General features: G+C 51.4%; 1 protein-coding gene across 1 annotated transcript in view; it reads left to right on the top strand.

Moving 5' to 3' along the window:
* Positions 1-16,443, top strand: part of LOC140430940 (transmembrane protein 178B-like) — a 125,472-nt gene extending 109,029 nt beyond the window's left edge. Inside the window, exons 3-4 of the mRNA XM_072518770.1 lie at positions 443-580; positions 13,343-16,443. Of these exons, the coding sequence (XP_072374871.1) occupies positions 443-580; positions 13,343-13,587 (383 nt within the window). The 3' untranslated portion in view covers positions 13,588-16,443. The remainder of the gene's footprint in view (positions 1-442; positions 581-13,342) is intronic.
* Positions 16,444-16,468: the final 25 nt, after the last annotated feature.

Raw genomic sequence — 16,468 nt, 5'->3', positions numbered from 1 at the left:
GTAGAGGGAGCTTTACTCTGTATCTAACCCCGTGCTGTACCTGTCCTGGGAGTGTTTACGGGGGACAGTGTAGAGGGAGCTTTACAGTGTATCTAACCCCATGCTGTACCTGTCCTGGGAGTGTTTGATGGGGACAGTGTAGAGGGAGCTTTACTCTGTATCTAACCCCATGCTATAACCGTCCTGGGAGTGTTTGATGGGGACAGTGTAGAGGGAGCTTTACTCTGTATCTAACCCCGTGCTGTACCTGTCCTGGGAGTGTTTGATGGGGACAGTGTAGAGGGAGCTTTACTCTGCATCTAACCCCGTGCTGTACCTGTCCTGGGAGTGTTTGATGGGGACAGTGTAGAGGGAGCTTTACTCTGCATCCTACGCTATCTCTGTTATAATCACGATTTTACCTTTTCCTCTGTGATTAACATTCTGCTGTTCCTGTTGACAGATCTCCGCAGGATGACTGCAGGCTTCATCGGGATGGCCGTGTCGATCATTCTCTTTGGCTGGATTATTGGGATGCTGGGATGCTGCAAGGACCATGATCTGATGCAATATGTGGCTGGTCTTCTCTTTCTCATGGGAGGTAAGTAAATTAGTTGTATTTTTCTGCAAACAGCAAATGCAGACTGGTGTTTCTCAGTCCCCTCTCTCTCTGGGAGATATCTGTACACTGACTGGTGTTTCTCAGTCCCCTCTCTCTCAGGGAGATATCTGTACCCTGACTGGTGTCTCTCAGTCTCTCTCTCTCTCTCAGGGAGATATCTGTACACTGACTGGTGTCTCTCAGTCCCCTCTCTCTCTCAGGGAGATATCTGTGCACTGACTGGTGTCTCTCAGTCTCTCTCTCTCTCAGGGAGATATCTGTACCCTGACTGGTGTCTCTCAGTCTCTCTCTCTCTCTCAGGGAGATATCTGTACACTGACTGGTGTCTCTCAGTCCCCTCTCTCTCTCAGGGAGATATCTGTACACTGACTGGTGTCTCTCAGTCCCCTCTCTCTCAGGGAGATATCTGTACACTGACTGGTGTCTCTCAGTCTCCTCGCTCTCAGGGAGATATCTGTACACTGACTGGTGTCTCTCAGTCCCCTCTCTCTCAGGGAGATATCTGTACACTGACTGGTGTCTCTCAGTCTCTCTCTCTCTCAGGGAGATATCTGTACCCTGACTGGTGTCTCTCAGTCTCTCTCTCTCTCGGGGAGATATCTGTACACTGACTGGTGTCTCCCAGTCTCCTCGCTCTCAGGGAGATATCTGTACACTGACTGGTGTCTCTCAGTCCCCTCTCTCTCAGGGAGATATCTGTACACTGACTGGTGTCTCTCAGTCTCCTCGCTCTCAGGGAGATATCTGTACACTGACTGGTGTCTCTCAGTCCCCTCTCTCTCAGGGAGATATCTGTACACTGACTGGTGTCTCTCAGTCTCTCTCTCTCTCAGGGAGATATCTGTACCCTGACTGGTGTCTCTCAGTCTCTCTCTCTCTCGGGGAGATATCTGTACACTGACTGGTGTCTCTCAGTCCCCTCTCTCTCAGGGAGATATCTGTACACTGACTGGTGTCTCCCAGTCCCCTCTCTCTCAGGGAGATATCTGTACTCTGACTGGTGTCTCTCAGTACCTTCTCTCTCAGGGAGATATCTGTACACTGACTGGTGTCTCTCAGTCCCCTCTCTCTCAGGGAGATATCTGTACCCTGACTGGTGTCTCTCAGTCCTCTCTCTCTCAGGGAGCTATCTCTATCCTGACTAGTGTCTCTCAGTCCCCTCTCTCTCAGGGAGATATCTGTACTCTGACTGGTGTCTCTCAGTCCCTTCTCTCTCAGGGAGATATCTGTACACTGACTGGTGTCTCTCAATCCCCTCTCTCTCAGGGAGATATCTGTACACTGTCTGGTGTCTCCCAGTCCCCTCTCTCTCTCAGGGAGATATCTGTACACTGACTGGTGTCTCTCAGTCCCCTCTCTCTCAGGGAGATATCTGTGCACTGACTGGTGTCTCTCAGTCCCCTTTCTCTCAGGGAGATATTTGTACACTGACTGGTGTCTCTCAGTCTCTCTCTCTCAGGGAGATATCTGTACACTGACTGGTGTCTCTCAGACTCCCTCTCTCTCTCTCTCAGAGAGATATCTGTGCACTGACTGGTGTCTCTCAGTCTCCTCTCTCTCAGGGAGATATCTGTACACTGACTGGTGTTTCTCAGTCCCCTCTCTCTCAGAGAGATATCTGTACACTGACTGGTGTTTCTCAGTCCCCTCTCTCTCAGGGAGATATCTGTACACTGACTGGTGTCTCTCAGTCCCCACTCTCTCAGGGAGATATCTGTACACTGACTGGTGTCTCCCAAGTCCCCTCTCTCTCTCAGGGAGATATCTGTACACTGACTGGTGTCTCTCAGTCCCCTCTCTCTCTCAGGGAGATATCTGTACACTGACTGGTGTCTCTCAGTCTCTCTCTCTCTCAGGGAGATATCTGTACCCTGACTGGTGTCTCTCAGTCCCCCCTCTCTCTCAGGGAGATATCTGTACACTGACTGGTGTCTCTCAGTCCCCTCTCTCTCAGGGAGATATCTGTACACTGACTGGTGTCTCTCAGTCCCCTCTCTCTCTCAGGGAGATATCTGTACACTGACTGGTGTCTCTCAGTCTCGCTCTCTCAGGGAGATATCTATGTGGTAAACCACTTGTTCCTATATTAAGGGTTGTACGGTAGGACCTGCACTACATGTTCACCTGGGCCCCTGCATGCTAGCTCCGCCCAGTAGCCGGGTTATAAATATGCGTGGCCTCCAGCTCGCAGCCATTTCGTCAGCTGCTGTAGGAGGCCACACATCTGATACTAATAAAGCCACAGTTTGGATTCAACTTCGTCTCCAGCCAAATTGATCGTGCCTCAATTTATTAGCATCTGATTCAGAAGATGGACCTCTGGATTAAACCCGATCGACTGCAACTGGATCCACACACAAGCGACGCCAGAAAGGACTTCCAGCACTGGCTAGCTTGTTTTGAAGCGTATATCAACGCGGCGCCGACCCCTGTTCCAGAGGCTCAGAAGATTCAAATCTTGTACTCTAGACTCAACTCTAAAATCTTCCCGCTGATCCAGGATGCGCCCAATTACGCTGGCGCCATGACTCGACTCAAAGAGAGTTTTTCGCCAGACACGCGCTCACAACGTGTACTCAACTACCTGATGAGTCAATCGAGGACTTCTGGAGGGACCCGATCCCACTAGTTCAGGGCGGTGACTGCCAGGACGTTACAGCTAAGGAGCACTCAGATCTCCTTATGAGGGACGCTTTTGTAAATGGATTGGGTCCCATGTTATCAGGCAGCGGCTCCTAGAAGGGGTTGGACAGGGTGCCCTCCTCCCCAGGCCATGTGCGAGCAATGGGCGACACCCCCTAGGACCGTCCGTCCTCCCCCTGCCCACCCCCGTCGATGAAAAGTATTTCAGCACGCTCCCGGAGTCAACTTCGACCTCGCAGTGACAAAAACACGAGTGTTTTCCATGACGGTCCCCCTGCGCAATGTACAATGCGACGCTCCCAACCGCGCGGCCCACTCCTCCTATGCTTCATGGGCCCCACAGGCAGCCGCCCCAGCGGGGGCGCTACCCACCCAGTATGCCTGCGCTACGTGCCAGCCGGTGATCTCCGGTGGGCCCCGATGCTATTTCTGCGGCCAACAAAGACACCCCCGCCAATGCTGCCCTTTGTAAGGCCTGCGGGAAGAAGGGCCACTACGCAGGGGTGTGCCAGGCCCGCTCAGCGGCAGCAGTCGCCCCCAACCCCCCGGTCATGGACAATGGGCGCCGCTATCCTCCCCTCCTCCCAGGCCATGTGCGAGCAATGGGCGCCGCCATCTTCTCCCCTGCACCAGGCCCGCTTAGCAGCAGCGGTCGCCCCCACCACCCCCCCGGTCACGGACAATGGGCGCCGCTATCCTCCCCTCCTCCCCAGGCCATGTGCGAGAAATGGGCGCCGCCATCTTCTCCCCCGCACAACACATGCGTTTCATGGGTGCCGCCATCTTGCTCCACCCCTGCAACGTGCGTTCCATTGGCGCCGCCATTTTGTGACCCCCAGGACCTCCGGGCGCCGCCATCTTGTCCACACCGCAGCACACGGAGACCAACGGCGTTTCAGGACCCCAACACAGCGGCCACCTCATTACCAGATGATCAACCACGACTCGCATCAATGGTAATCGACCAGTCCAGACCACACACTCTGACCAACGCATCCACCAGCGTGAAAGTCAACGGCCACGTGACCTCCTGCCTACTGGACTCCGGGAGCACCGAGAGCTTTGTACATCCAAATACGGTGAGGCGCTGCTCCCTTAAGGTACACCCTACCAATCAAAGTATCTCCCTGGCCTCCGGATCCCATCGCGCAGCGATCCAGGGGTACTGCACGTTCACGCTCACAGTCCCAGGCGTAGAGTTCCACGGTTTTCGCCTCTACGTCCTCCCTAACCTCTGCGCTGCACTTATCCTTGGCCTGGATTTTCAGTGCAACCTCCAGAGCCTGACCCTTAAATTCGACGGACCCTTACCACCCCTCACTGTGTGCGGCCTCGCGACCCTAAAGGTCAATCCTCCTTCCCTCTTTGCCAATCTAACTCCAGATTGCAACACTGTCGCCACCAGGAGCAGACGGTACAGCACCCAGGATAAGGCCTTCATCAGGTCCGAGGTCCAGCGGTTGCTTCAGGAGGGAGTCATCAAAGCCAGCAACAGCCCCTGGAGAGCTCAAGTGCTAGTGGTTAAGTCTGGGGATAAAAATCGAATGGTCGTGGACTACAGCCAGACCATCAACAGGTACACGCAGCTCAACGTGTACCCCCTCCCACGCATATCTGACATGGTTAACCAGATTGCACAGTACCGGGTCTTCTCAAGGGTGGATCTGAAATCCACTTACCACCAGCTCCCCATCCGTAAATCGGACCGGTCATACACCGCCTTCGAGGCAGACGGCCGGCTATATCACTTCCTTAGGGTCCCCTTCGGCGTCACCAATGGGGGTTTTGGTCTTCCAAAGGGAGATGGACCGAATGGTTGACTAGTACGGCTTGCGGGCCACGTTTCCATACCGAGACAATGTGACCATCTGCGGCCATGATCAGCAGGACCACGACGCCAACCTTGCTAAATTTCTCCGCACCGCCACTCTCCTCAACCTCACGTACAACAAGGAGAAGTGTGTGTTCCGTACAAACCGCTTAGCCATCCTCGGCTACGTGGTCCAGAACGGAGTTCTGGGGCCCGATCCCGACCGCATGCACCCCCTCATGGAGCTTCCCCTCCCCCACTGCCCCAAGGCCCTCAAACGCTGCCTGGGGTTCTTCTCGTATTACGCTCAGTGGGTCCCAAACTATGCGGACAAGGCCCACCCACTCATACAGTCCACTCAGTTCCCCCTGACGGCAGAGGCCCAACAGGCCTTCGCCCGGATCAGAGCTGATATTGCCAAGGCCACAATGCACACTGTAGACGACACTTCCTTTCCAAGTAGAAAGCGATGCATTGGACATCGTCCTTGCCGCCACCCTCAACCAGGCAGGCAGGCCCGTGGCATTCTTTTCCCGCACCCTCCATGCCTCCGAAATTCGGCACTCATCCGTCGAAAAGGAGGCCCAGGCTATCGTTGAGGCTGTGCGACATTGGAGGCATTACCTGGCCGGCAGGAAATTCACTCTCTTCACTGACCAACGGTCGGTTGCATTCATGTTCAACAACACGCAGCGGGGCAAGATCAAAAATGACAAAATCTTGCGGTGGAGAATCGAGCTCTCCACCTATAACTATGAGATCTTGTATCGCCCGGGGAAGCTCAATGAGCCTCCAGATGCCCTATCCCGCAGTACATGTCCCAGCACCTCCAGCAGAACAACGAGCTACAACCCCAGGGGAAACGGATAGGTAGAAAGGGAGAATGGGACGGTATAGAGGGCCGTCCAGCTGGCCCTACGGTCCAGAAATCTCCCGGCCTCCCGCTGGCAAGAGGTCCTCCCTGATGCACTACATTCCATTCGCTCATTACTCTGCACTGCCATGAACAGTACACCACATGAACGTCTTTTTGCCTTCTGCTGGAAGTTCACATCCGGGGTATCACTCCCAACTTGGCTCACAGCTCCGGGAACCGTGCTTCTCCGTAAACATGTGTGGTTCCACAAGGCGGACCTGTTGGTGGAAAGGGTGCACCTGCTCCACGCAAACCCACAGTACGCCTACGTGGCGTTCCCCGATGGCCACCAGGATACCGTCTCCCTCAGGGACATGGCACCAGCAGGTTCCGCCCCCACACCGCCCCCGGCGCCACCCTCCCATCCCCCGCCGCCCCCATCACCCCCCCTAGGACCGTCCATCCTCCCCCTGCCCACCCCCGTCGATGAAATGGATTTTGGCACGCTCCCGGAGTCAACTTCGACCACGACAGCGCCAACATCGTCGGCTCCACCTCGTCGATCCCAGAGGATGATCAAGGCGCCGGACTGGCTGAACCTCTGACCGGCCCGCCGGATGACCAGAGACATTTTTTTTTCACTGTTCTGTAAATATTAAAGATTACGAATTGTATGTAGTTATCCACCACCCCCTCCGGACTTAATTTTAACAGGGGGTGAATGTGGTAAACCACTGTGTTCCTATACTAAGGGTTATATGGTAGAACCTGCACTACAGGTTCACCTGGGCCCCTGCATGCTAGCTCCGCCCAGGAGCCGGGTTATAAATATGCGTGGCCTCCAGCTAGCAGCCATTTCGTCAGCTGCTGTAGGAGGCCACACTTCAGATACTAATAAAGCCTCAGTTTGAATTCAACTTCGTCTCCAGCCAGATTGATCATGCCTCAATCTGTACACTGACTGGTGTCTCTCAGTCCCTTCGATCACAGGGCGATATCTGTACACTAACTGGTGTTTCTCAGTCCCCTTTATCTCAGGGAGCTATCTGTACACTAACTGGTGTCTCTCAGTCACTCTCTCTCTCAGAGAGATATCTGTACACTGACTGGTGTCTCTCAGTCCCCCCTCTCTCTCAGGGAGATATCTGTACTCTGACTGGTGTCTCTCAGTCACTCTCTCTCTCAGGGAGATATCTGTACACTGACTGGTGTCTCTCAGTCTCTCTCTCTCTCAGAGAGATATCTGTACACTGACTGGTGTCTCTCAGTCACTCTATCAGGGAGATATCTGTACCCTGACTGGTGTCTCTCAAGTCACTCTCTCTCTCAGGGAGATATCTGTACTCTGACTGGTGTCTCTCAGTCACTCTCTCTCTGGGAGATATCTGTACACTGACTGGTGTCTCCCAGTCCCCTCTCTCTCAGGGAGATATCTGTACTCTGACTGGTGTCTCTCAGTCACTCTCTCGCTCACGGAGATATCTGTACACTGACTGGTGTCTCTCAGTCTCTCTCTCAGGGAAATATCTGTACACTGACTGGTGTCTCTCAGTCCCCTCTCTCTCAGGGAGATATCTGTACTCTGCACTCTGACTGGTGTCTCTCAGGGAGATATCTGTACCCTGACTGGTGTTTCTCAGTCTCTCTCTCTCAGGGAGATATCTGTACTCTGACTGGTGTTTCTCAGTCTCGCTCTCTCTCAGGGAGATATCTGTACACTGACTGGTGTCGCTCAGTCCCCTCTCTCTCAGGGAGATATCTGTACACTGACTGGTGTCTCTCAGTCTCTCTCTCAGGGAGATATCTGTACTCTGACAGGTGTCTCTCAGTCCCCTCTCTCTCAGGGAGATATCTGTACTCTGACTGGTGTCTCTCAGTCACTCTCTCTCTGGGAGATATCTGTACACTGACTGGTGTCTCTCAGTCCCCCCTCTCTCTCAGCGAGATATCTGTACTCTGACTGGTGTCTCTCAGTCACTCTCTCGCTCACGGAGATATCTGTACACTGACTGGTGTCTCTCAGTCTCTCTCTCAGGGAAATATCTGTACACTGACTGGTGTCTCTCAGTCCCCTCTCTCTCAGGGAGATATCTGTACACTGACTGGTGTCTCTCAGTCCCCCCTCTCTCTCAGGGAGATATCTGTACACTGACTGGTGTCTCTCAGTCTCTCTCTCTCAGGGAGATATCTGTACACTGACTGGTGTCTCTCAGTCTCTCTCTCTCAGGGAGATATCTGTACACTGACTGGTGTCTCCCAGTCCCCTCTCTCTCTCAGGGAGATATCTGTACTCTGACTGGTGTCTCTCAGTCTCTCTCCCTCAGGGAGATATCTGTACCCTGACTGGTGTCTCTCAGTTCCCTCTCTCTCAGGGAGATATCTGTACACTGACTGGTGTCTCTCAGTCTCTCTCTCTCAGGGAAATATCTGTACACTGACTGGTGTCTCTCAGTCCCCTCTCTCTCAGGGAGATATCTGTACTCTGCACTCTGACTGGTGTCTCTCAGGGAGATATCTGTACCCTGACTGGTGTTTCTCAGTCTCTCTCTCTCAGGGAGATATCTGTACTCTGACTGGTGTTTCTCAGTCTCGCTCTCTCTCAGGGAGATATCTGTACACTGACTGGTGTCGCTCAGTCCCCTCTCTCTCAGGGAGATATCTGTACACTGACTGGTGTCTCTCAGTCTCTCTCTCAGGGAGATATCTGTACTCTGACAGGTGTCTCTCAGTCCCCTCTCTCTCAGGGAGATATCTGTACTCTGACTGGTGTCTCTCAGTCACTCTCTCTCTGGGAGATATCTGTACACTGACTGGTGTCTCTCAGTCCCCCCTCTCTCTCAGCGAGATATCTGTACTCTGACTGGTGTCTCTCAGTCACTCTCTCGCTCACGAGATATCTGTACACTGACTGGTGTCTCTCAGTCTCTCTCTCAGGGAAATATCTGTACACTGACTGGTGTCTCTCAGTCCCCTCTCTCTCAGGGAGATATCTGTACTCTGCACTCTGACTGGTGTCTCTCAGGGAGATATCTGTACCCTGACTGGTGTTTCTCAGTCTCTCTCAGGGAGATATCTGTACTCTGACAGGTGTCTCTCAGTCCCCTCTCTCTCAGGGAGATATCTGTACACTGACTGGTGTCTCTCAGTCCCCCCTCTCTCTCAGGGAGATATCTGTACACTGACTGGTGTCTCTCAGTCTCTCTCTCTCAGGGAGATATCTGTACACTGACTGGTGTCTCTCAGTCTCTCTCTCTCAGGGAGATATCTGTACACTGACTGGTGTCTCCCAGTCCCCTCTCTCTCTCAGGGAGATATCTGTACACTGACTGGTGTCTCTCAGTCTCTCTCTCTCAGGGAGATATCTGTACCCTGACTGGTGTCTCTCAGTTCCCTCTCTCTCAGGGAGATATCTGTACACTGACTGGTGTCTCTCAGTCTCTCTCTCTCAGGGAGATATCTGTACCCTGACTGGTGTCTCTCAGTCCCCTCTCTCTCAGGGAGATATCTGTACACTGACTGGTGTCTCTCAGTCTCTCACTCTCAGGGAGATATCTGTACACTGACTGGTGTCTCTCAGTCTCTCTCTCTCAGGGAGATATCTGTACCCTGACTGGTGTCTCTCAGTCCCCTCTCTCTCAGGGAGATATCTGTACACTGACTGGTGTCTCTCAGTCTCTCTCTCTCAGGGAGATATCTGTACCCTGACTGGTGTCTCTCAGTCTCTCTCTCTCAGGGAGATATCTGTACACTGACTGGTGTCTCTCAGTCTCTCTCTCTCAGGGAGATATCTGTACACTGACTGGTGTCTCTCAGTCTCTCTCTCTGTCTCAGGGAGATATCTGTACACTGACTGGTGTCTCTCAGTCTCTCTCTCTCAGGGAGATATCTGTACACTGACTGGTGTCTCTCAGTCTCCCTCTCAGGGAGATATCTGTACACTGACTGGTGTCTCTCAGTCTCTCTCTCAGGGAGATATCTGTATACTGACTGGTGTCTCTCAGTCTCTCTCTCTCAGGGAGATATCTGTACACTGACTGGTGTTTCTCAGTCCCCTCTCTCTCAGGGAGATATCTGTACACTGACTGGTGTTTCTCAGTCCCCTCTCTCTCAGGGAGATATCTGTACACTGACTGGTGTCTCTCAGTCTCTCTCTCAGGGAGATATCTGTACTCTGACTGGTGTCTCTCAGTCCCCTCTCTCTCAGGGAGATATCTGTGCACCGACTGGTGTCTCTCAGTCCCCTCTCTCTCAGGGAGATATCTGTACACTGACTGGTGTTTCTCAGTCCCCTCTCTCTCAGGGAGATATCTGTACACTGACTGGTGTCTCTCAGTCTCTCTCTCTCTCTCAGGGAGATATCTGTACACTGACTGATGTCTCTCAGTTTCTCTCTCAGGGAGATATCTGTACACTGACTGATGTCTCTCAGTTTCTCTCTGAGGGAGATATCTGTACACTGACTGGTGTCTCTCAGTCCCCTCTCTCTCTCAGGGAGATATCTGTACACTGACTGGTGTCTCTCCGGGCGATACCTGGGCCGGGATTCTCCGACCCTGCGCCGGGTCGGGGGCAGTTGAATGCTCCCCGTCCCAGGTGATTCTCCGGGCCCCGACGGGCCGAGTCCCGCCAGCATGGGTTACTCAGGTCCCACACGGCAGGACCGTGGAGGTGTGTCTGCGGGGGCGATCCTGGAGGGGGGACCGGGGGGATCCGACCCCGGGGGGGCGGCTTCCATGGTGGCCTGGCCCGCGATCGGGACCTACCGATCGGCGGGCGGGCTGGTTCCGTGGTGGCCTATGTTCCTCCGCGCCGGACCTATGTAGGGCTCCACCATATTGCCCGTGGTCAGGCGCGGAGACGGGAACCCACGCGCATGCACGGAATCACGCCATAGCGCGCATGCACGCCGGACATAGCGCGCATGCGCGGAATCACGCCAGCCGTAGCACGCATCCGCAGAATCTCGCCGGACATAGCACACCTGCGCGGAATGATGCTGGCCGTAGCACACATGCGCGATCTCGCACCGGCCGTTCCGCACCGGTTGGAGCTGCGGGGACCACTCTGGCGCTGACCTAGCCCCCTAGGAAGGGGAGCATTCCTGATTATCTGGGACCGTTGACGCCGCTTTTCACACCGCCGTCAGAATTGGCCACGGGATTGGAGAATCCCGGCCCTGTACTCTGACTGATGTCTCTCAGTCCCCTCTCTCTCTCTCTCAGGGAGATATCTGTACACTGACTGGTGTCTCTCAGTCCCCTCTCTCTCAGGGAGATATCTGTACACTGACTGGTGTCTCTGTCTCTCTCTCTCTCAGGGAGATATCTGTACACCGACTGGTGTCTCTCAGTCCCCTCTCTCTCAGGGAGATATCTGTACACTGACTGGTGTCTCTCAGTCCCCTCTCTCTCAGGGAGATATCTGTACACTGACTGGTGTCTCTCAGTCCCCTCTCTCTCAGGGAGATATCTGTACACTGACTGGTGTCTCTCAGTCTCTCTCTCTCAGGTAGATATCTGTACACTGACTGGTGTCTCTCAGTCCCCTCTCTCTCAGGGAGATATCTGTACACTGACTGGTGTCTCTCAGTCCCCTCTCTCTCAGGGAGATATCTGTACACTGACTGGTGTCTCTCAGTCTCTCTCTCTCAGGTAGATATCTGTACACTGACTGGTGTCTCTCAGTCCCCTCTCTCTCAGGGAGATATCTGTACACTGACTGGTGTCTCTCAGTCCCCTCTCTCTCAGGGAGATATCTGTACACTGACTGGTGTCTCTCTGTCTCTCTCAGGGAGATATCTGTACACCGACTGGTGTCTCTCAGTCCCCTCTCTCTCAGGGAGATATCTGTACACTGACTGGTGTCTCTCTGTCTCTCTCTCTCTCTCAGGGAGATATCTGTACACCGACTGGTGTCTCTCAGTCCCCTCTCTCTCAGGTAGATATCTGTACACTGACTGGTGTCTCTCAGTCCCCTCTCTCTCAGGGAGATATCTGTACACTGACTGGTGTCTCTCTGTCTCTCTCTCTCTCCGGGAGATATCTGTACACCGACTGGTGTCTCTCAGTCTCTCTCTCTCGCTCAGGTAGATATCTGTACTCTGACTGGTGTCTCTCAGTCCACCTCTCAGGCAGATATCTGTGCACTGACTGGTGTCTCTTCAGTCCCCTCTCTCTCAGGGAGATATCTGTACATTGACTGGTGTCCCTCAGTCCCCTCTCTCAGGTAGATATCTGTACACTAACTGGTGTCTCTCAGTCCCCTCTCTCTCAGGTAGATATCTGTACACTGACTGGTGTCTCTTCAGTCCCCTCTCTCTCAGGGAGATATCTGTACCCTGACTGGTGTCTCTCTCTCTCTCAGGGAGATATCTGTACACTGACTGGTGTCTCTTCAGTCCCCTCTCTCTCAGGGAGATATCTGTACACTGACTGGTGTCTCTCAGCCTCTCTCGCTCTCTCAGGGAGATATCTGTACACTGACTGGTGTCTCTCAGTCTCTCTCTCTCTCAGGGAGATATCTGTACATTGACTGGTGTCTCTCAGCCTCTCTCTCTCAGGTAGATATCTGTACACTAACTGGTGTCTCTCAGGTAGATATCTGTACTCTGACTGGTGTCTCTCAGTCTCTCTCTCTCAGGGAGATATCTGTACTCTGACTGGTGTCTCTCAGCCTCTCCCTCTCTCAGGGAGATATCTGTACCCTGACTGGTGTCTCTCAGTCTCTCTCTCTCTCAGGGAGATATCTGTACTCTGACTGGTGTCTCTCAGCCTCTCTCTCTCTCAGGGAGATATCTGTACACTGACTGGTGTCGCTCAGTCCCCTCTCTCAGGTAGATATCTGTACACTGACTGGTGTCTCTCAGGCAGATATCTGTGCACTGACTGGTGTCTCTCAGGGAGATATCTGTACACTGACTGGTGTCTCTCAGGCAGATATCTGTGCACTGACTGGTGTCTCTCAGTCCCCTCTCTCAGGGAGATATCTGTACACTAACTGGTGTCTCTCAGTCCCCTCTCTCAGGGAGATATCTGTGCACTAACTGGTGTCTCTCAGTCCCCTCTCTCAGAGATGTCAGTACTCTGATTGGTGTCTTTCAGTCCCCCGGTGAAGGGTCGAGGTAGTGAGGCAGAATCTGAGCCAGTATGATCATGGTAGTGAGGCAGAACCAATAGCAGGGTCATGGTAGTGAGGCAGAACCAATAGCAGGGTCATGGTAGTGAGGCAGAACCCGAGTCAGTGGAAGGGTCAAGGCAGAGGCAGAACTGGAGCTAGTGGGTCACAGTAGGGAGGCAGAGCCAGTGGATCAAGGTAGTGAGGCAGAACTGGGTGTGTTCCATGTACATGTGGAATTTAAAGTGTTTACGAACGGTGTCACCGTGAACAGCATCTAGATGAGAAATACTAATTCTCTGGTTTTCTTTCCCATCAGGAACCTGTTGCATTATCTCCCTCTGTACTTGTGTAGCCGGAATTAATTTTGAACTTTCACGTTTCCCTCGGCACATGTACGGGTTGCCCGAGGACATCAGTCACGGCTACGGCTGGTCCATGTTCTGTGCCTGGGGTGGACTAGGACTTACCCTGTTGGCAGGCTTCCTCTGCACCTTGGCTCCTTCTCTCAGCACCCCTCACACAGTCATACACAAACCACGGGCAGAGAACGGCACCATGTGACAACCACCACAGCACTGTTTCACAATCCTGGATTCAGTGAGATCAGAGTCCTGAGGACACGAGCAACGCAGCCAATCTCTGAAGAGGCAAGAGTCACCATGAACATTATGACCCTGGCAGGATGGTGAGAATTGTTTAAACACTTAAACCAAGTCTACACAAAGCAGTTTTGTTGAATGTATTTAATAGAATGACTTGTGATAATGCAGTGTTCGTACGTTGAAGTCGATTTAAAAAAAACTTTAAAAACTTGCAAAAACATTTCTTCTCCGTCAATGCATTAAAATCTTTCCCCAAATTTATTAGATAACAATTTTGATACTACCTACCATTTCAGTGTCCCAGCCAACTTCTAGAAACTAAAAAACAAAAGACTCACTTGTACGTTCAGCGAATGATGTCCCCTCCCATCCCAGAATTGAACCAACAGCAGATTCCAAAGAGGAAGTGCTGAGGTGAGGAATGTGGGATGGCTGTAACCAACTAGTTTGAAGACTAGCTGAGGACTTTGTTTTGTAGAGTGGCTGTGACTGGATGTGTGTTGCCTTTGCATCCATTTGTATAAAATAAAAAATAACATTTTTCAATTGTACAGAATTTCACTGCTGTAAATTGCATTTAATGTGATTGATCCCCCCCCCCTATTTTTGGTTAAATCTTTGAAACAGGTGCAAGCAACTATCTACAACTTAATGTTGGGAATGCATTTTATAATATAACTGATAAAAGATACAAATAAACAAATCATTGGAACCTTTTGAGCTGCAGATTATTGGGCAGTATCTCATTTCCTGTCCCCATCCCATCATGGAAGTTCACAAAGTCTGTGGGATCTTATAGAGCAAGGTTCCGGGAGACCTGTTAAATCCCAGGAGCTGTCCACTTCTAGGTCATGGGCTAGATCTGCCTTTAGTGATGTGGTTAGTATTTAATTCTGTACCATTGCATCCTTCTTGAAGGCTTCTACCGAGAGTAGTTACTGCTGTGGCAGAGAAAAATCATCGCTGAATTATCAGATAGCCAATGATAGTCAATTAGGGAAACCGCTGACTGAAAGTGACTGAAACATTTTCTTAGAAAATGACTCGCATCTACTTCGCACAATCGAGGTAAACGTACTTCACATGTATATTTATTGAACCATTTCCCACCAGTCACTTAAAACACTCAACAATCAAAACATTCGAACACATTGCTTTTCATTTTAGTATTTTACCAAGAAGCACCAAGTTCGCAGGCATGCGCTGTGTGAATTTGAGCATGGAGATCACAGGCCTAATGGTGGAATTGATTACTCCCTTTCTATTCACTAATCAGAAATGCACCTCTGGATCTCCAGTTAGCCACACGTAAGTAATGTATTGGACAACATTAGCCCTCTGAACACTGGACTGAAGGAGCTGTGGACACTCCTGCCCAGTAATCGAATAAATACAATAGCACTGGGGCAGCACAGCACTGAGCTTCTTGTCTCAATGGATCTGTAGCAGTGCACCTCATCCATCTCAGTGCTCTGATTTCAACTGTATCCACCAACCTTAATAATCTTTATTGTCACAAGTAGGCTTACATTAACACTGCAATGAAGTTAGAGGCAACAGCAACAAGAAAGCCCATCACAAACCACCAAACATTCCCCCAGGACAAACTAGCAGCTGCTTTAGGAGCGAGACAGGGGCCAACGGCTGACGTTTGGTCAACCCTTGGGGAGAGGAGTGGGAATGGTTAGACTGGGTGCTAAGGAAGGGCTGGAAATGAGTCATGGCATGGGTGCAATCACTTTTTAAAATTTTTCCAAATATGGGGCAATTTAACGTGGCCAATCCATGTACCCTGCACATCTTTGGGTTGTGGGGGTGAGACCCATGCAGACACGGGGAGAATGTGCAAACTCCACACTGACAGTGAGCCGGGGTTGGGGTTGAACCCGGGTACCCGGTGCCATTAGTCAACCGTGCTAACCACTGCACCACCATGGCACCCCCTGGCATACATGCAATCTCACATGAGGAATGACTTCTTTCCCAGATTTACTTCACACTGTATCCATGTTAAAACTCACAGAATTCACTACTTTAAAAAAAAATTCCCTTCAGTATGACTACTTACCCATTTTATGTACAAAAGAATGTTTTTTTGAAAATATGAAGCAGGACAAAGAATTAGCAAAGTTTTGAGTGTTTCTAATCTGGTTCAAAGCAATGTCTAAACAATGAAGCATCTCTCTCGGTGTCCTGTGTAAGGTACCTTCGCTGTCTAAGCTGGGCTCTGGAAGAGGAGTGAGATGGAAAAGCATTTCACACAATCAACTTCTTCCAGGATCTTTCCCAATTTCCCTCCCTCCCCTGATCCACAGAGTGCTGGTATAGGTTTAGAACGGGATCCCGGTGTAAGTAAAGCCCATAACGCAAGAAATAGGGGTAGACCCACTGTTCAATTCTTACTCCATTCACAGTTTGTGTTCCATGATGGGCTCAATCCCATTATCCTCCCTCCCTATCCTCTCATCTCCCATCATCTAGTTAGGGGGCTTTACCCTTGGGGTAAGAGCTCAGTCACCATTTGATGCCCCCTTTACCCATGTGCTTGTGTTCATTGTACCACTTCATTCCCTAAGGAAGCATGCAGGTCTGGGATGTACGAGTCTATGTACTGTATTGAACTCAAGTGCAGTGCTACATGTGTATGGTCCAACTGTACAATATAGTGATGTTCATTTTGATGTACTGTTCATAGCCAAGGATTGAGAAAGTTTAAAGTAATAAATTGATCTGATCAGGGAGTGTTTAAGATTGTAATATATACACTTTGAGCATTCAATTGGTCAATAAATTAAAAAGTAAAGCCACAAAACAAGAGTGTATTTATTTTGTTTGAGGTA

Source organism: Scyliorhinus torazame, chromosome 10, assembly GCF_047496885.1.
Source record: "Scyliorhinus torazame isolate Kashiwa2021f chromosome 10, sScyTor2.1, whole genome shotgun sequence".
Lineage (NCBI taxonomy): Eukaryota > Metazoa > Chordata > Chondrichthyes > Carcharhiniformes > Scyliorhinidae > Scyliorhinus > Scyliorhinus torazame.
The sequence above is the reverse complement of the archived record's forward strand: the minus strand, read 5'-3'. Positions and strand labels throughout refer to the sequence as shown.